At 46.0% G+C, this 20,434-nt stretch overlaps 1 protein-coding gene across 1 annotated transcript in view; it reads left to right on the top strand.

Moving 5' to 3' along the window:
• The window catches only part of LOC144822741 (uncharacterized), a 2,085,503-nt gene that overhangs the window by 553,962 nt on the left and 1,511,107 nt on the right, over window positions 1–20,434 (top strand). Inside the window, exons 41-44 of the mRNA XM_078680596.1 lie at window positions 9,320–9,463; window positions 12,289–12,418; window positions 18,542–18,716; window positions 19,899–20,038. Of these exons, the coding sequence (XP_078536722.1) occupies window positions 9,320–9,463; window positions 12,289–12,418; window positions 18,542–18,716; window positions 19,899–20,038 (589 nt within the window). The remainder of the gene's footprint in view (window positions 1–9,319; window positions 9,464–12,288; window positions 12,419–18,541; window positions 18,717–19,898; window positions 20,039–20,434) is intronic.

Here is a 20,434-nt window from a genome sequence, read left to right as displayed (position 1 = left end):
GGTAGCCCCCTTAGGTCTTGCTAGCAAGATATGGAAGAGATTCAACCGAAACCTGGTTAAAAGGAATTTTTCATGTGTCATCAAGGACCCCAAGAGGTATGGTACTGACAATGGGGTCGATTTAAGCCCGGACACTAGGTTTCCGTGCCTCTTCTATTTCCCGGTCTGCTAGCCTTCGGCTCAGAAAGACTGTCTTGGTTAGTTCCACATCCTTTCTTGTGATGACATCTGGCTAGGAGAATAAAGCACCCCACCCAATCCACTCGAACCCTCTTTTGATATAGTTGAACCAGGGGATACAAGCCACATTAGCTAGGGACAAGCATTCTCTTAAGATCAAATGAGTAAGGGTTAGATCTTCATTTAACCAACACTTTAGCAAAGAAAATCAGGGGATGCGGATCAAGACTATCACTTCGGTAGGTAACCCCCAATTCCTCGTATACCTCCAAGTTTGAGAATCCTCGCGGGACACATAATAGTCTTTAAAAAGGTCAATTTTCCACTACCTGGAGGGGTTCTGTAACCGTGTATCCCAAGATCCCACTACCATAAGTTGCTATGATTAAGCTTTTAGCTTGATACACTTGTAGCATAGCTCCTGTCGGTTTCTTCCCCACTTTAGAGGCAAATTTAAAAATCGCTGCAGTGACCCGAGCCAGATCCCCTTTATTTTTCTGAATTAAGGGGTCCCATTTAAGTTGGTTGTCGAATAGGACCCCTAAATAAGAGAAAACTTTCATACGGGAAATCTTGTCATTGCCAGTACTGAACTGAAAGCTTTTTTTCATATGTTTCCCCACCTTCATGGCGTAAGACTTCGAGTTATTGATGGCCAAGTCTCGATCTGTCATAAATCCCGAAAATGTAGTTAAAAGGGTTTCTAAGCCCAGTTCAGTTCTGGATATTAGGATGGCGTCATCCACGTAAAGCAGAACTGGAATGCCTCGCCGTCCTACATAGGGGAAATCGGCTCCAGTTGCCCTAAAGATACTTTCTAATTTATTAATATAAAAATTAAATAAAAAAGACGCCAGAATGCAGCCTTGTCGGACTCCCTTCTTAATCTCAAAGTCCCTTGTAACCTGAAGATCTTGAGAGAACCGGACATTGGCTCTAGTCGATGAATACAGGTCCTCAAGAAAGTTAACAATACTGTTTTCCACCCCCATTGCTCTCATGGACTGCCATAGCTTAACCCTATTCACACAGTCAAAAGCAGATGACAAATCCATGAATGCGAGGTGGATGGTTCCGGGATGCGCAAAAGTGTATTTGTTCAGTATCATAAATAAATTAAGGCACTGAGCAACAGTGGAGCGGCCCGGCCGTAAGCCATACTGGATGTCCGACAGGATCCTATTCTCATCTGCCCAGGTTGTTAATCTCTGTAAAAGGACACGTCCCACCACTTTGACCACTGAATCAATGAGCGAAATAGGTCTATAGCAGTTAGTTCTATTTCTGTTGCCCTGTTTAAAAACTGGGACTATGGTTGAAGAAGCCCAGGACTGATGACACCCATTTTTTGCCACAGCGTTAAAAAGAACAAGAGGTCTGACTTAAATAAATCCGGGGGGATCCCATCTGGGCCTGCAGCTTTATTAATAGTTAGCCCTAAAATCCCTTCCATGATCTCACCCCTATCAAAACATATCACAGCATCCTTCCTAATCTGGCGTTCTCTGCGGCCAGGCTCAGTCGGGCAGTCAAACATAGATTTAAATTGGAGTACCCACTCCTCTGTGATGTGCAACAAGGCCCTCCCCTCTTCCTCCTTCTTTCAGGAAAAAATTACTAAGATAACAGAGAGTATGGAGAATGGCCCTACTTCCCTAGTGCAGCATAAGAGCAGCATGGAGAACGGGAAGAAGAAAGAAGGAATGGATGGACACCTAATACCAAAGGCTATTTTGGGCAAATTCGAGACTCCCGCAGAGCAAGAGTTTGCCAAATAGCCCTTAACATAAAATCTGGATCCCCACTGGACCCCCTACCCCATAAAATAGTAAAGGAGTTCGGGGCTGAATTCTTTCCAGTCAGCTATGCAATCAATCCCTCGGCACAGGTATTGTACCGAGAGATTGGAAACAGGCAGTTGTCACTCCCCTGCTGAAAAAATCAAATTTGGACCCCAGTTGCCACAAGAACTACCGGCCCATATCGTTCCTGCCGTATCCAATTAAGATCATGGAACGGCTGGTCAGCAGGTCGTTGTTCCTCTTCCTAGAAACTAACAACATCCTTGAAGAGGAGAAATTTGGGTTCAGACCAGCCCATGGGACCGAGTCAGCCCTGCTGATGGTCCTGGACAACCTGCGGATGAGGGCGGACAGGGGAGAATCAGCAATTCTAATTTTGCTGGACTTGTCCGCCGCATTCGATACGGTGAGTCATGACATCCTGCTGACAAGGCTGAAAACTTTTGGAGTAGAGGGAGTGGCGCTCGGCTGGCTTCGCTCTTACCAGAAAGATAGATGGCAGGCAGTGACACTCCCTCCATACCAGTCTGAGTTGGCTATAGTTCCCCATGGGGTCCCACAGGGGTCTGCGATCAGTCCGATCCTTTTTAATGTCTACATGCAACCCCTGATGGGCATCATCAAGGCTCACGGCATTAGCGTGATCAACTATGCGGATGACACGCAGCTGATGATCTCTCTTCATGGTGCCCATGCAGAATCACTTGAGACATTCCACACCTGCATGCTGGAAATGGCAACTTGGCTAAAATGTAACTCACTACAGTTCAACAGTGGTAAAACTGAGATAATGCATTGCAAAGTGGGAAGAATCACCAGAAGCCTGCCTGTTGACTTTTGGCCTCTGGATTCAGGTGAGTTACTGACTCCAGTAAAAACAGTGCGGAATTTGGGGGTCAGCTTTAATGACAACCTGAGTCTAGAGACCAACGTCAACAGGCAGGTGAGCAGCTGCTTCGCCTTAATGCGAGGCCTTCGAAGGCTGCTGCCTCTCCTCCCAGTACAGACTAGAGCTACCGTAGTCAGGAGCATTATTCTCAGCCGCCTGGATTACTGTAACGTTCTGCTACTGGAATCTTCTGCATATTTGATTTCCAGACTCCAGAGCATCCAGGCGGCGGCAGCGAAAATGGTACTCTCTCAAGGGCGAAGATCCTCCACCACCCTAGCATTGGCCAAGCTACACTGGCTGCCCGTGCATCAGAGGATCCTTTTTAAATCTCTATGCACTGTCTTTAAGGCAGTGCATGGGCTGGGTCCTAAACTGCTACAAAACAAATTCAAATGGTATGAGCCCACACGGACCCTCCGTTCCTCTTCCACTAATCTCATTAGCATACCTAGGATCAGGAAAGCTACTCATGGTGGCAGAGCCTTTAGAATAGCGGCAGCTCATCTCTGGAATAGCCTCCCCATTGCAATCAGGAAAACAAGCCAACTGATGCCTTTTCGAAAAAAGGTAAAGACATGGCTCTTCCCTAAAGTCTAACTGCCCCAGGAGTACATTTCTCACCCCCCCATCCTGCCCCATGATGTTTACTTTCAGTTGCACTTTCACAGCGCCAGGATGCCAGTAGGGTTGCAGCGCGCTTTAGAAATGGCATAAATAAAGTAAAATAATTCCTTGTCGAACAGGGGCCCATTCACAACATTCCAAAACCTCGAGCTATTCCTCAAAGTACTAGAGTCAATCAGCTCTTTCCAGGCATCTTCCTTCAGTGCCCCCTTACGTTTAGCTAGGGCTAACTTGTATTCCTTGCGGCATACACGGACCGCAGATTGGATTCTTGGTTTGGCTGCCAGAGCTTCCCTGGTTTGAAGCAATGGGAGTCAAACCATCTGGGGCCATGTAAGACATTTCCTCTGGCGGTAACACTTAGTAATTCACCCACTGTTTGCGCTATTGCCTCATAGGCAGCAAGGATCTCATTAGGAGTGGACCTCTCAGATGTACATAGTGTCAGTTCATGGGCACATGATGTTTTCACCTCGTTATAAAGACAGTCAGGGGACACCTGGGACCATTTTAATCTATGCTTTCCATTCATCGGTTTCAGAGTACCCCTGTTTGCGGCCTCCCCAATTTTTATCGATAATGTCATTTTAATTTTTTTTATTAAGGCCCTCGTTATGAGTTGCATGGTATTGGTGTGGTGCAAACTACACACCAGTAATTACAGTACCGTTCAGTAATGCCATGCCAATACTATGCATTTACGAGATAAACCCATGGAATTGGGGAAAAATGTGCCGGCCCAGTTTTTCCTGGTGTAAAACCACACAAAATTCCAAATTCTGTCAGGTTTAATGATCTCAGTAGGTGGTAAATAGGAGTAGGGGCTTCTGTGTGTGGCAGGGTAGACATTGTAGGGGAGGGAAAGGGAAGAAATGCTCTGGCTCTGGGGTGAGCATGCAGTGCACCCCTCTTGCCAGAGAAGGAGGTCAGACAGAGCTGGTAGACGAGGCCTGGCTGCTGTTACAGCCAGGCCTAAAGCGATTTTAAGGCTGGATTTTCCTACCAGTAAAATTGAGTTCCTGCACCCTGGAAAACAAGGTATAAAAACATCTGGCCATTTGTGATCAGGTGGTACTGGGATCCATACGGTACATCCACTCAGCCCCACTTATAACGAGGGCCGAAGTATGTCAAGCGCAGAAACAAAGCGATAAACAGTGTATCCCAGACATGTGGTCATCTAAAACCACTGCTATGTAGCTGGAAAAAGCTTGAAGCACAACCTAGTTGCACTGGTTGAAACCAGTTATATAAGGAGGAGAACTAGATTTGGTACAAATACGTAATACATATTTAAAAATAAAAGTGTTTCAGACAGGTTGTTACAACAAATCCACTACACAAAGTGAAAGTACATATTATCTGCAGGTTGGAATCAATCAGTGTGAGCACAGCAGACTAGTAAACTCCATGGCAAACAGTGACATCTGAGCACAGTGGAGCTGCCAGTGCTTATTGCTGTTTATATTCTCATGGCCACTGAACAGAGTAATGCTAGGGCTACACATTTCCAAACATCACTATTAACAAACAAACAAACAATTAGAATAACTGGATAGCATATAGAACTGTTGAAGGATATATTATGTTTATAAAACAGTTTACGTTAAGATTGCATTTTCCTTTGCAGAGAGATGCATTTTTGGGGAACAGAGATATGACATTGAGAGGCGTATGGAATGTATCTCATAGGAAAAGACATATGACATTGAGCAGTGTTTACGATACATCTCCTAGGAAGAGAGATACGACATTGGGAGGTGTTTGCGATGCATCTCCTAGGAAGAGAGATACGACATTGGGAGGTGTTTGCGATGCATCTCCTAGGAAGAGAGATACGACATGGGGAGGTGTTTGCGATGCTTCTAATAGGAAGAGAGATATGACATTGAGAGTTGTATGCAATGCATCTCTAAGGAAATGACATATGACATTCAGAGGTTCTTACGATACATCTACTAGGAAGAGGGATATGACCCTGAGAGGTGTTTGCCATGCATCTCATAGGAAGAGAGATATGGCACAGAGCTGTTTATGATGCATCTTATAGGAAAAGACATATGACATTGAGAGGTGTTTGCGATGCATATCCTAGTAAGAGAGATATGACATTGAGAGGTGTTTGCTATGCATCTCATAGGAACAGAGATATGCCATACAGAGGTGTTTGCGATGTTTCTTATAGGAAGAGCGATATGACATTGAGAGGAGTTTGTGATGCAGATGCATGTAATAGGAAGAGAGATATGACATTTTTTATTTATTTTTTGCAGAGTTTTATATAGCGCGAACTTGACCCGAATCCAAATCGGGTATCAGAGCGCTTTACATAGCACCAGTTACGTTACATGGGGGGACACATTCATTTTTTTTAGGCACGGGGAGATTAAGTGATTTACCCAGAATCACAAGATGTTTTAGCGTCATTACCGAGACTCGAACCCAGTTCCCCAGCTCCGAGGTCGGCGCCCTAGCCGTTAGGCCAACTCCTCTCCCATTGAGAGGTGTTTGCGATGCATCTCATTGGAAGAGAAATATCACATTAAGAGGTGTGCGATGCATCTCATAGGAAGAGAGATATGACATTGAGAGGTGTTTGCAATTCGTCTTATAGAAAGAGATATGACATTGACAGGTGTTTGCGATTCATCTCATAGAAAGAGATATGACATCGAGAGGTGTTTGCGATGCATCTTTTAGAAATAGAGATATTGTCAAATACCCCACACGGGTAAACATCACTTACAACAAAACTTTTACAACGCACTACCATTACAACGCGGTCATTACAACGCAAACCATTACAACGCATTGCGCTGGGGGGCGCTCTAGGATAGGCAATAGGTTAATTTACTATCCAATAACCTTCCCTACTATCCACGGGGACTGGAGTTGGAATAGTAAATTAAACTATTCACTATCCAGCACCCAAAAGCGCTATGCGTTTTAATGGTATGCGATGTAAAAACCGCGTTGTAAAGGCAGGCGTTGTAATAGCCTGCGTTGTAACGTCATACATCCCCCCACAAGGCTTACCTTTGCTTGTGAAGCGATTCCGCAGAGACGACAAGAGCCACCGCCCCTGTCCCCACCTGACCGCGTGCAGAAAGGAAATACCCTGCAGGGAGTAGATGGACCCAGGGAAGGGAGCCAAAAGGAAGGAAGGATGACAGGAGGCTTGTGGCGGTAGACTCTGGGTGATGCAGTGGTAAACAGCTGGGGAGAACAAGAGAGACCTGGTTAGAAGGTTCCCGCACCTCCCACGTCCTATTCCCACAATCCAGTCGCATACAGAAGACTGTACCACAGTACGACTCACCAAGACTATGATGTCAGAAGAACTCCCAACCAGGAAGGAAAAATAAAGTGAGCGCTCCTGCGCTGGATAGTACAGTGTACAGATAGTTGTATAGGCAAGCACAACTAATCCTGTATTAAGGTGAGCATAGCCTAAGCGCTATGTTAAGAACCCAAGAATAGCGCTCCTGCGCTATTGAAGTAGCCAAAACCTGGCGCACCTGCACTTGTTGGCAAACGAATAGAAGTAGCGCCCCAGCGCTGTGTGTGTAGACAAGTACAAGCGCTCCTGCGCGTTTGGTGCAAAAGAGAAAAGGAAAATCAATGCCCCCGCGCTTTGCCCATAGAACCTAAATGCGCTCTAGCGCGGAAAACAGCTAAAACAAATGAAAGCGCTCCTGCGCGAATTCAGGAATGTACCTGGAAGCGCTACAGCGCTCGGAAATAATCCCGAAGTCAGCGCTCATCAGCACGATGAAGATCAATGCTGACTCCGGCGGTACCGGAACGAAGACTGAACAGCAGAGGAAGGTCGGCGCTACCAGCGCGAAGAAGGACAAGGAGATGTTCAAGCAGAAACGGAACACCAACAGGAAAGCCGAAGAAGAGGAGTCCTCACACGAATAACGGCTCAGGAAGTGCTCGCAAGTATGCGAACCAGGAAACAAGAAGAATCCAAAGCGCCGAACCAGCGGGAATCTCTGGTCTTTAAGCGATTTCCCCGGAAGCGCTACAGGGCAACTAGGATGCCTAGCAAAAGACTAGACCGGGACTCTGCTTCCGCCCAGAAGTGAGGGTCTCGGTTTTCTGTATGTGAGCGGCGGAGCCCCCCAGGGATCGGCAAACGCCGAAACGTGACAGATATGACATTCAGAGGGGTTTGAGATGTATCTCATAGGAGGAGAGATATGACACAAGAGATGTATGTCATAGGTTGAGATATATGACGCTGAGAGGTGTTTGCAATGCATCTCCTAGGAAGAGAGATATGACGCTGAGAGGTGTTTGGGATGCATCTCATGGTAAGAGAGATATGGCCTTCAGAGGTGTTTGCGATGCATCTAATAGAAAGAGAGATATGGCATTCAGAGGTGTTTGCGATGCTGCTCATAGGAAGAGAGATATCACATTGAGAGGTGTTTGAGTTGTATGCCATAGGAAGAGGGATAGGACGCTGAGAGGTGTTTCTGATGCGAGCTATGCAGGGCCGACTGGGAACCACAACCGGCCCTAGCAAAGTACTCGGCCGCCCCCCCCCCCCCAACTCGGGGGAGATGGAGGTGCCGCCTAGCTCTTTGCCGGGGCCAATTTTCGGCCGATTTTGGTACAGGTCCGATTTTGCAGCTATGCTGCAAAAACAGCCCTGAAACAAAAACAGCCCCCAGGGGCCCAAAATTGGCCCCCACTAGGGTGACCAGGCGTCCCCGTTTTGCCAGGACGGTCCCCGTTTTTAACCAGCTGTCCCAGCAAATTTCAAGAAATTTAGCTATTGTCCCGGTTTTTAGAGCGGGTCGACTGAAAACGGTGGGAGGTGTTTTTTTATCTTTTACAAAACAGGGAAAGTTAGCCGTTGTTTCAAGAAAGCAATTTAATTAACAGACAAGCTACTGGGTTTAAAAATTACATTTTATGTATGTTCTTACTGCCTGTTCTATAAAATTCTGCCTAGGAGCGCTCTCATCACTTGAAGTAAAATTGTAGTCCTTCTTCTATTTATGTTCAATGTCCCGGTTTTTGGTTTTAAAATTCTGGTCACCCTAGCCCCCACCCATGCGGCGCACCGGGGATTGCCTGGTGCCCGCTATGGCCAGTCCGGCCCTGGAGTTATGACACTGAAAGGTGTTGGTTGGAGACTTTAACTTAAGTACATCAAGAGGGGAGGACCACTTATCCTCTGGGCCTGCTGTGTGTGAAACCTTTAAATATTATCAGCGATTAATGTTCCATAGAGGCTTTCCTCAGGATGAGCCACCAGTTGTTCATTAGTTTGTGTCTCCTACATATAGATGAGACAGGAAAGGAAACACCCTTCGCCCCCATTACCCAGTGCTTAGGGGTGCACTCATTCATGACATAAGATCTTTTCCTGATGAGGGGAGTGGAGAAAACTATATATCAGTCAATGTGTGTAGTACTTCAGCTATGACTTGTTGCCTTTTCTGTCTATGGCAATAGGATCCGGAGCAACATCCCTGTAACCACGACGACCTCCGCAATCCTGCTCCAGTTTAGCAAATAGTTAAAGACGCCTCTTTTTAAAGAACAGAACATCAGGATGCAGGAACTGTCCACTTCCACTCCCAGAACCCACCACCTCTCCTGGCCCTCCATGACTCTATACTAGCCTTACACCCTACGGTGCTCCTCTGAAGTGTGGCTATGATTGCCCGATACAAAGGCACATACATAAATACAGAAGTGTTATTGCCTGTTCTCCTCTAGCTTCAGCTTAATTTGAAGTTTTGTTAATATTGCTTGCAGAGATTCTCACTTATATTTCACATTTTCTCTCTTTTGTTTGCAGATTGGTGACGCCGAGTTTGGTTATGGCTTCGAGTACCAAGGGTCTGCGGAGCACATGCTCATCACACCTCTTACTGAAAGGGCCTTTCTGAATATTACTGCAGCGGTTTCCTGCATGGCTGGTGCCCTGTGCATGGGGCCCGAGGTACAGTGCACGCTCAAGCATAGTGATTCCTATTCATAGCTTTGGAAAGGGTTTGACGCTAACCTCGCCCAGCAGACAACGGGCATCCTCACCAGATCCCACTGAACCGGACTGCTGTGTGTACAAGGCCTCAGAGTGACTGGGGTGAGAGGTGCACAGTGAGGTTGTCTAACATTTTTTTGTTGCTATTTTATATAGAGCAAACTCAACCCGAAGGTATTGGAGCGCTTTACATGAGCACAAGTTACATTACACAAGGACACATTTATTTTTAGTAGGCACTAGGAAATTAAGTGATTTTACCAGAATTACATGATATTGAGCCCACGCCGAGGCTCGAACCTGGTTCCCCAGCTCGAAAGTCTGCAGCTCTTGCCATTAGGCCACATCCCAGGGCTCCTTTGCACCCTACACATGTAATTCAATGATGCTGGCTAAGCTGTGCAGACCTACTCTTCACACTTATGCAAAGTATTGGTGGGGTGGCAGAGCTTTGTACAAAACCTGAGAAACCTGAGAGTACAATTAGAGAGGAATCATAGAAGAGTGACACTGAGTGATACAGGCATAAGCAAAATGAGATTTAACCTATGCCTGATGGGTAAAAGGACATTTGAATCACTATTCATGGTCCACCTAATCAAAATAGCACTGGTAAAACCCTTCTTGAAAGCTAATAATCTCTTTAGCTAGCTGATGGCTAGGAAGGGAGTTTAGGCGCTTTTTCAACTCGCCGAGGACCGTGGCCAGGCGGATCTTGGGTGGGGCAAGCTCAAACGTTTAGCTGTGTTGCCTCTTGCCTGAGACAGATAGATTTATAGTAGGGATGTTCTTGTAGTTGGGAATTGAAAGTTATTAAGATGACTTCCCCTTACGCCACTTGATTCAATCAGCTTTTGTGCACTTTATTTGGGGTTATCCAGATGGTACTCAGATTCAGAATTTAATAATCAAGAATTTTTTTGATCCATCTTGTTGGAAGAATCATTGAAAAATCTGTATGTTTTAAAAAATATTGAAAGACAAATAATTCTCATTGATGAAATATTTTTTGTACTTTTTACAAAGCATTAATGGAGATTAAAACTATTTTAGGAAACTTTCTCAAAGACGCATGTGAACATCGTACCAAGGGTTAAATGTAGACCCTGGCGATATTTTGAATTGGAAAAGTTGCTAGGCCAGGGTAATAGCATTAAAAATAATAAACTATCTGAGGCTGTCATTTAAAACAAGGTGCTATGGGTTGCCGTTTTCTCCATCTATACACACACTTATGAGAGATAAGATTAAAATAAATGCTAGACTTTGCAAGGTCTTTTAATTTTTGAAAGAAATACTGGGGACCTCAGAAGTTTGAGGGTAATTCCATCCACATTGCCTTTGCGGTCGAGTGTAAGATGGCTGACGCACTCAAAGCAGTGTTGCACTATACTGGCTCCCCAGCCTCTGCAGCCTCTGTCCGGAGCCAGGGAGGAGAAGAGTTGAAGCTCCACAGCCCTACAGATGGGGTGTGTTGCCTCTCAAAACAGAAAGCCCAAGGTGGGGCCCTCTCTGGAAGCAACTTTCTCATACCAGCACTGCAGTAAGGGCCCCACTTTACCTCCGGCCCACTCCTGTCTACTTCACAGTAAACAGTGGGGAGCAAATTCATTTTTCTCTCTGTGGTACGTGGAAGTAAATTAATGGGCAAATCTGCTGTTTCAATATTTTGTTTCTGCACATGTGGACATAGAAAATCCAGTGCAGCATCCTGCGGGCAGCAAACTGCTGCAAAAGTATCCGTCGTCCTATCCTGTGACAGACAGGATGATCGGTTTGAGACCGCTCTATTCTGAATGGCTACTAGCTGCCCACACTCCGTCAGTGCTGCCCACACTCCATCAGTGCTGCTCACACTTCGTCAGTGCTGCTCACACTCTCTCAGTGTTGCTCACACTCCCTCAGTGCTGCCCATACTCGGTCAGTGCTGCCCACACTCCGTCAGTCCTGCTCACACTCTGTCAACATACAACATACAATGCAGCGCTGCTAAGTTATCATATTTATAGCGCTAAATGAATATTTTTTTATTTTTATTTTTTTTGCAGAGTTTTATATAGCGCAAACTAGACCCGAACCGAATCAGGTATCAGAGCGCTTTAAATATTTTTCCAGTTACGTTACATTTTACGTTTCCAGTTACTTTCATTTTAGGCACGGGGAGATTAAGTGATTTGCCCAGAATCACAGGAGGTTTTGGCGTCGTTACCGAGACTCGAACCCAGATCCCTTGGTCCGAGGTCGAGCGCCTTAGCCGTTAGGCCAATATAAATAAACATACTGAGCTGGATTCCGCAAAATTATGAAGAACTGCAAAATGATGCAATACTTCAATTATCTCATTTTCTAAAAAAAAAAAGAACTACTAAGTTTACATTTTCATAATGTTGCTATCTCTGATTAGTTCTAATCTTCTGAAATGTGGGCTTTGACCCTCGTTACGAGTAACATCTTAATTCTGATCTTTTGAAATCTCGGAAGGGGGGACTAGTTGAAAATGAGAAATTATTGGGGGATTTTATCTAGAATTTACAATTTTCTAAGGTGCCCCCAAGAGTCCCACTTGTACTGGTCCAGATTTTCCCCAACCTGTGAGTTACCAATAACACTTGTAAAATTCCGGACCTTTTCCCGTGCTACTTGTAGTGAGGGCCGTAGTGCTTACTAGTGCTCTTCACCGCTGCCCTCATTAGGAGTTGCTGTTTAAAGATGCGTGACCCAAGCATCAAGACACTTATAATTTTTGTTTGTTCCACTATTGTGTTCCTTTATCTTTATTTCAGGGATCTGGAAAAAGATCGACCGTGCAGGAGCTGAGCCTCTGTCTTGGGATGGCGCTCTTTGTCTTCAACTGTACCAGGTCTATGGACCACAGCATCCTTCAAGACATATGCAAAGGACTGGCATCTGCAGGTGAGTACAGAAGAATATTTCACACAATAGTAACTGGCATTGACAACAAAGTAGGATGAAGAAAGAAATTGGATCCTACAATGAGAGGAGGTGTTCTGTCTTAACCTATTGAATAGCCAGAAGAATGGCACAACCAGCACATGCTTATCCACCAGTGACCCTCGAGGGCCAGATCAAGACAGCTTTTCCGAATAATCCCTAATGATGGAAATGATACCCATTTACAGGACTTATATGTAAATATGTCCATGTGTGTATCCTAAAAATGTGCCACCCGTGCTGAACACCCCTGGTTTAGCAATTAGTGTCTTCAAATGGAAGACTAGAGATCAGTGTGACTTCAAAAAATGAGAATAATTGATTAAGTGTTTGCACTCCCAATGTCGCAGGGATGTAATTACGGAGCTCAATCAATCAATTAATCAATCAGGGGTTTATATGGCGCGCTACTCACCCGTGCGGGTCTCAAGGTGCTGGGGGGGAGGGGGAGCAGCTCCGGATCAGTCGAAAAGCCAGGTCTTGAGGTCCTTCCTGAATGAGTGCAGGGTCGGGGAGCTCGTTCCAGGTCTTGGCTGCGATGTAGGAGAAGGCTCTCCCACCAGTTCTTTTTCTGAGGATACGGGGGACTACTGCCAGGGCGACGTCGGCGGAACGGAGGTTCCTCTTGGGTACGTGGAAGGATATTCTCTTGTTGAGGTATTTGGGTCCGATGTTGTGGAGGGATTTGTAGGCGTGGGTGAGGAGTTTGAAGGTGAACCAGTCAAGGGCTCGGTAGTGTTGGGTCATGTGCTTGTGACGTGGTGTCCCGAGGACAAGTCTGGCTGCGGCGTTCTAGATGGTTTTGAGTCTATGTAGAAGAGTTCTCTTGATTCCGGCATAGAGGAGTTGCCGTAGTCCAGTCTGATGTTTATGAGTGCATGGGTGACGATCCTTCTGCAGTCGGGGGGGATCCACTTGAAGATCTTACGGAGGATCCGAAGGCAGTTGAAACTAGTGGAAGCGACGGCGTTGATCTGGCTGTTCATGGAGAGGGAGGAGTCAAGGACGATGCTGAGGTTCCGAGTGTGGTCTGTCAGGGTGGGCAGGTTCCCAAGGGCAGAGTGCCACCAGGTGTTGTCCCAGGCGGAGGGGCAGGGTCCGAGGATGAGGACTTCTGTCTTCTCTGAGTTAAGCATCAGACAGCTATTTTTCATCCATGCTGCCACGTTCTTCATTCCTTCCTGGAAGCAGAGCCTGGTGTCTCCGGGACTCTTCGTGAGTGAGAAGATAAGTTGTGTGTCATCGGCGTAGGATACGATGCTGAGTCCATGCTGTCTGACGATGGCAGCAAGGGGGCCACGTAGATGTTGAAAAGCGTGGGGCTGAGTGATGATCCCTGGGGCACTCTACAGTTGATTTCCATGGGTTCGGAGAGGAAGGGAGGGAGTCTGATCCTCTGGGTTCTGCCGGAGTGGAAGGATTGGATCCAGTCGAGGGTCGCTCCATGTATCCCCGCGTCGTGAAGTCTGGCTGTGAGCATGCAATGTGAGACGTGTCGAAGGATGCGGAGAGGTCTAGAAGGATGAGGGCCGCAGTGTGTCATTGGTCGAGTAGCATGCGGATGTTATCAGTGTTGGCGAGGATAGCGGTCTCAGTGCTGTGGTTGCTGTGGAATCCAGACTGGGAGGTGTCTAGGATGGAGTTCTCTTCGATGAAGGCGGTCAGGTCCGCCCGTTTCCAGTCGTCTTGGCAGATGCCGGATCTGAGGGAGGTATTGATGGTCCGTCCTAGTTCAGGTGTGATGGCGGCAGTGGCCCTGTGGAATATGTGCAGGGGCAGGGATCAGTTGGGGCTCCTGAGTGGGTTTTCTTCATGGTCGCGGTGACGAGTTCGATGGGAGCGGGATCCCAGGTAGTGATGGTCGGCTTATCGGCGGTGGTGGGTAGGGGGTGGTGTCTGGCGCTGGTTCGTTGAAGTTGTCGTAGATGACATTGTTCTGCAGGTGGAAGTAGGAGCTGAGCTTGTTGAAGAGTTCCTGGCAGGGTGTGACGTCCATGGCTGAGCTGGTGGGTTTTGAGAACTGCCGGATGACGTTGTATAGTTCCTTGGTGTTGGTCGCATTGGTCTGGACTATGTCTCTTATGAAGGTCCGTTTGGTGTCTCCTATGCGCTGGTGGTATTCCTTCAGGGCGCTCCTGAGGTTGTTTCGTGCCTCTGAGATTTTCTGGTTTCGCCAGGTCTCCTCTGGGTGTCTGCAGGAGCATCTGGCTTGAGTTCAGTAGTGAACCAGGTGGCCTTCAGAGGGCGTTGTCTGGCAGGGTGGCGGAGGGGTGCGAGCTTGTCGGCGCAGCAGGAGATCCAGCGGTGAAATTCCATTGCTGCGAAGTTGGTGTCAGTCATGGCGCTGGGGGGGGGTTTGAAGTAGGTTGGCTTTAAGGACCTCCTCCGCGACCTTGCTCCAGTTTCGCCATGGCGGGCATGGGGAAGGCTTGGGTGCGGTGGTGGTGTTGAAGGTGAAGTGGGCGCAATGGTGGTCCGTCCAGAAGGGCTGGGTGGTGTGGCTGAAGCAGATGTTTGTTCCTCCCGCGTAGATGGGGACGAGGATGTTTCCAGTTTTGTGTTTGGGCGTGTTGACCAGCTACTTTTTCTATAATGGTGTATTTTTACCTTTCTGGCTGGATTTTCTTACAGACTTTTAAGTGTTGTTGCTCACACTTCTTCCACAATATTGCCTTACCTGGCCTTTCGTCAGAAATGCAATGACGTTCAGGTGACAAAGCGCCAACCACAATGCCTGGCTGTCACGTTAAGGACTGGGTGTGTGTGCTGTGCACACTGCACAGTGCAGTTGTCTTGTACTGTTCACAGCTCCTATTACAGAATGTGGTCTCCCTTGTTCAGGCCTTACAAAGACCTGGGGAAATGTTCTTGCTTTGCTGTACTCTGAGACCTCACTTCTCTGTTTTTATTTCGGCATGATATCAATTAATAATTATGTCCATTTATATAGCGCACAAAACAAATGGGGAATATGTTTTTAGCACTTACATATTTCGGGCCTAATTACGAGTCGGGGAATTTCCATGTGAAATTTCCAGGCAGTGTCTGTATGGATTTCCACCTATTTATTACGAGTTGAGCCCCTCATAATGGGAAATAACTATGCAGTAATGGAATTACCATGAGGAATTCCTCATGGTATTCCTTTGTCAGTGAGGTTAAAGCTCCCATTTGTAACATGCTGTGAGCAGATGTGAGTGGAAGCAGCAGGTTCTTTGTGGGGAGGGGGTGGGGGGGGGGGGGGGGTAGGGTGAAAGGGGAGGTGGAGGGTAAGGGATGGAAATGGAAGAACTTTTCAAGCAGTGGGAGCTTTGCAGGCCTCCCACCCTTACCAGAGAAAGAGATTAGCAGAGCCCGGGCCCAACGCTTTGCTGATATTTCAGCTTAAGCCTCATGCATTTTTACCAGAATTCGGACTCATTTTGGGGGGAAATAAATACTTTAGACCTAATGTTACCAAATACACTTCATGTATATTTACAGATATTGATTCCATAATGGCCATCAATTTAATCTATTCTGCCATTACCAGACTGTACCATATTAATAATAATAAACACATTTATAAAGCGCATGTCTACACTAACTAGTGTGTCCCCGTGCTGCTGCATAGAAGACCTTGTTAGGAGCAGTGCAGTGATACGAATTAGAAGGGAAGGCCTAAGGATGGAAAGAACCAAGTTTTGAGTTGTTTCCGAAAGCGTGTCTCCAAAGACTCCATTTATAGACCCAGGGAAAGTTTATTCCTGTGTTTGGCCGCCAGGAAATGGAAGGAACGGCCACCCGTTCATTCTCTTCTGATGGCCGGGATACTAAACTGGCCCATCCCACTTGATCTCAACCAGCGGGTCGGAATGTAGGGAGTGAGTAAATCATGAAGATAGGTTGGCTCTTTCCTCTGTAGGATGCGGTGACTGACACGCAGGGCTTTGAAGAGAATTCTTTCCCTCACCGGAAGCCAGTAAAGGAAAGCTAGGGCCTGGTTAGAGGGAGATCGCATGGGTAGCATTAGAATGAGACGAGCTGCTGCATTCTGAATGTATTGGAGTATTTTCACACATTTGCTCCTTGCCCCCAGGTAGAGGGTCTTACCATAGTCTAAGTATGAGGTTACCAGAGCTTGGACCATTGTTTTCCTAGCTGTCACCGGAAGTACATCAAGGGTCTTCCAGAGTCCTCGCATTACCCCAAAATATTTCCCTGCCACCCGCCTGGTGTGGCTCTCGATGGATAGTTTAGTATCCAGCCACATCCCTAGGTTCTTAACCTGTTTGCTGGGGGGGGGGCCTGTCCCAGTGTCTGAAGCCACCATGATGAGGACCAAATCGAGGGGGCTCTGCCTATCACTAGCACTTCTGTTTTGTTGCCATTAAGTTTCAAACAGTTGTTCGACATCCATGCCGCCAGTTCTCGAGAAGTTGATGGCTGCCTCATAGTGGCCTTGTGTTAGAGACACCACCAATTGTATGTCATCAGTATATGACACAACACTGATGCCAAGTTTTCCAATCATCTCTGCCAATGGAGTGATGTAGAGATTAAAAAGAGTGGGGCTGAGTATGGAGCTCTGCGGGACCCCTTGGGCCAGCTTAATGCTCCTGGAGTAGTATGGTTGCTTGACACCTGAAAACTGCGGTCATGTAGGGAGGACCCCAGCCACTCTAGGGCTCGTCCAGCCAGACCTCCTTTCCTGAGGCGCTGAAGAAGTGTTGGATGGGCTACAGTGTCGAATGCGGCACCGAGGTCTAAGAGGACTAGGGCGATCGTCTGGCCCTCATCTACATGTTTGCGGATGGTTTCTTTAGACAGGAGCAGTGCTGATTCAGTAGATTAGTTTGCATGGAAACCTGACTGTGTAGGGTGAAGTAAGTTGTGTTTATTAATATGGGCTGTCAGTTGAGTGTTGACCACCTTCTCTGCTATTTTGGCAAAGTAAGGCAGAAGTGAAATTGGACACAAATTCTCCAATTGACTCATGCTTACTTTCAGCTTCTGATATTACATATCAGACAGTAGTAATGGCCTCATTTAGAGTTCGACGGATGGAATACTTCATCACAAATGTGGCAGATATTATGTGCGTTGTATTACAAGTGCATTTTAGGCGCTGTCATTTGTAATACAGCGGACAGGATACCCGTCACGTTTTGATGGACTATCCCTTCCGCCAAACTGCAAATAAGGCCTTAATCTTCAGGTCCATCTTTACAATATCTACATTTTGTCTTTAATTTATCCATCACTTAAATCGTATTCAATGTTAGGAAGGTATTTAGTAAATTACAGGCTCCCTCCTTTATGTCGAAGCTCCAGATTTGTCACTTCTTATCCCATTTCTTGTATTCAGCCTGACATGAGTGCCCACGTCCACATATGAATGTCAATGAGGCATAGCTAGGAGCAGGGCTTTAAATGGTCCGGCCCTGTCCCGTACGGAGTACCAGTACTTTTTTATTTTGAGAGGGAGAGTACCGGCACTTCTCAAGAGTGACTTAATACTTTTAATGGGAGAGTACCAGCACTTATCCGAAACAAGCAGGTACTCTGGTACAGGGTACCTGCACTTCTATTTCTCAATTTCAAGCACTGACTGGGAGTAGCAGCGATTACACATGATTTGCCTGTTTTTGCACCTGGCACTATTCTTGCTACTTCGCCTCTCAGGAGTCATGACGGCGGGGGTACAAACAGAAAGTAATCCCTGCTCTAAGAGCCTTTATTTTCTTCCTGTAGTTTCAACCCCAAGACTTCCCAATAGCAGTAAATTAGAGCCTCTTGAGGAACTAGGGTTGGACAAGAGGTTGATGCAATCGAATGTCAATGGGTGATTGATGTCACACATCATATTGATTATTGTGTCCACACCTTCCCAGTTACGTTTCATCTGATTACTTGACACAGGGAGGCCCTCTGAGCCCCAGACACTCTTTCTAAGAGACCTGAGCCCTGAACCTGCCACCGCTGCCACCGTCTCTCTAGCACTCCTCGGCTTTCTCCAAACCTCCTCCTCTTCCCAATAGCATCTGGAAAAATGCCTGTCTCTGCACAGCTCTTTTATAATCTGCATATGTCATTATTTTTTAGGAGCCTGGATTTGCTTTAATGGACTTGAGCAATTACCGCTGTCAGAGCTCACTACCCTTGGACAGCTGCTCGGCCAGATTCAAGCCGCCAGGCACTCTGGGAAAGAGACAGTCAGTCTGCCATTGGAGGAGATCCCCCTCAACCCAGCAGGCGCGTGCCTGGCTGTCATTGGCAGGTATAAAAGACTAATTACTGCTTCTGGCGAGGCCAGCCATCGAAATGATAACTTTAACAGCCCTAATAAAATATAGCGTATAGATGCTGAGCAGCCGAGTTATAAAATTGTATTAACTGTACAGTCTTGCATGGTTAAATTATATTATTGATGAACTGATTTTCTTCAAGAGTTAAGGATATTTTTTTGTTTTATTTTGTTCTTGCTATGGGTATGTCAGGATTGGCAAAATGTACCTTAGTTGTTTAATATTCATTTGACGATATGGACTAATGTATTTATTTTTGTAGCACGCTTCTGTATTTCTACACTTTGCTTTAAATGAAAAATGTTTTTTATTCATAAAAACATTAGTGCCCCCTCGCACAATGTCACAATGCTGGGAATATATCACTTTACAATTAGCAGGGGATTCGGGAACGGCTGCAGTGCCAGCCGTTAAGAGGAAATTACAGGTAATTTAAAGAGCTGTAATTGTATTTCGTGAATTCCGTGTCACATATGGTTTCTGTTATTATGCATAGTTTATAGGTATAAACGAGAGCCGTATTAAAAAATGGTTGCCAATAAAGTGCACTCAGTGGCCTTTATGACCTAGTATTGCAGGAAAGGCATCCTGGGACCACTACAAGTTGCCCATTTCTAATTATCTATCAACATTTTTAATAAAAGTCAATATGAGATGGATCAAGTGAAATAGAAAGCTTGAGGCTTGCCTGGTGGCAACCAGCTCCAGTCCTAAGGTAAGTGATGACAATAACAACGGCATTGTTATGGAAGTGATTTAATAAATCCCATTCTGCTTAAAACACCATCGCAAACGGTGAAACTACGATATATTTCTGATAGATACATCTGCCAGTGGATTCCTCACCTTGTGAATATCCCCCTTGCGTCAGCAACATTCTTTCTAAGAGAAGAGGTAATGTGGCTAATGGCTCCAGACTTCAGTGCCTTACACACTCCACTTGGGTTAGGTTTACACCTGCTTTTAGACCCACAGGTGCCATGGGATCAGCATCTAAGTTTCCTACTAGGATGAAGCCCTTTTCTAAATGAGCTCTGTGCTTTTTATTAAAATACAAGGTAAACACTACAGTCAGAGATTGAAGCGTGCATTGAAAAAGTATACATGTCCTCATTTATGTATTCTAACTGCAGTTTCGTGTTTGCCCTCAGCAGCAGTGTGTCAGGCACCCAGGCCTGGAGGGCCCCCTCTGCTTCTTGCATGCTCCCAGCCAGTTTGCTGAGTCGCTTCCGCATTGTCAGCATCAGCGAAGTGCCGCTGAGCTTCATATTGGAATCCCTGCTTCTCATTGGAGGTATTTGCTACTTTTACATTCATTGTCTTGTTTGTTGGCCTTGTTAATGCTTTAGAAAGGGCATCATGGGGAAAGACAGCAATTCTCCAAGTTCTTTTGATGAATCAAGTTAACTTCATTTATCTTCTTTAATCTCAGGTCCGATTTCACCAACACAGTTACTCACATATGCAAAAGTTTTTTTAAAGAGGGTTGTAAATATATTTTCTTTAGTGCAGTTTCAAAAAGAGTTATGCTTTCTAAAAAATTATATATTTTTATTTTTGTCTCTATATAGCATTTTCTGAAAATCCCATAGATAAAGTAGTGGTAGTAGCAGTTGCAACAATAACAGTAAAGGCAATTACAGTAGTAGTAGTTGGAGTCTTTTTTATTTAAAATTAGCTGTTATAGTAG

The sequence above is a fragment of the Lissotriton helveticus genome, chromosome 3_1 (assembly GCF_964261635.1).
Source record: "Lissotriton helveticus chromosome 3_1, aLisHel1.1, whole genome shotgun sequence".
Lineage (NCBI taxonomy): Eukaryota > Metazoa > Chordata > Amphibia > Caudata > Salamandridae > Lissotriton > Lissotriton helveticus.
Note: the sequence above shows the minus strand (reverse complement) of the source record. Positions and strands in the feature narration are given on the sequence as shown.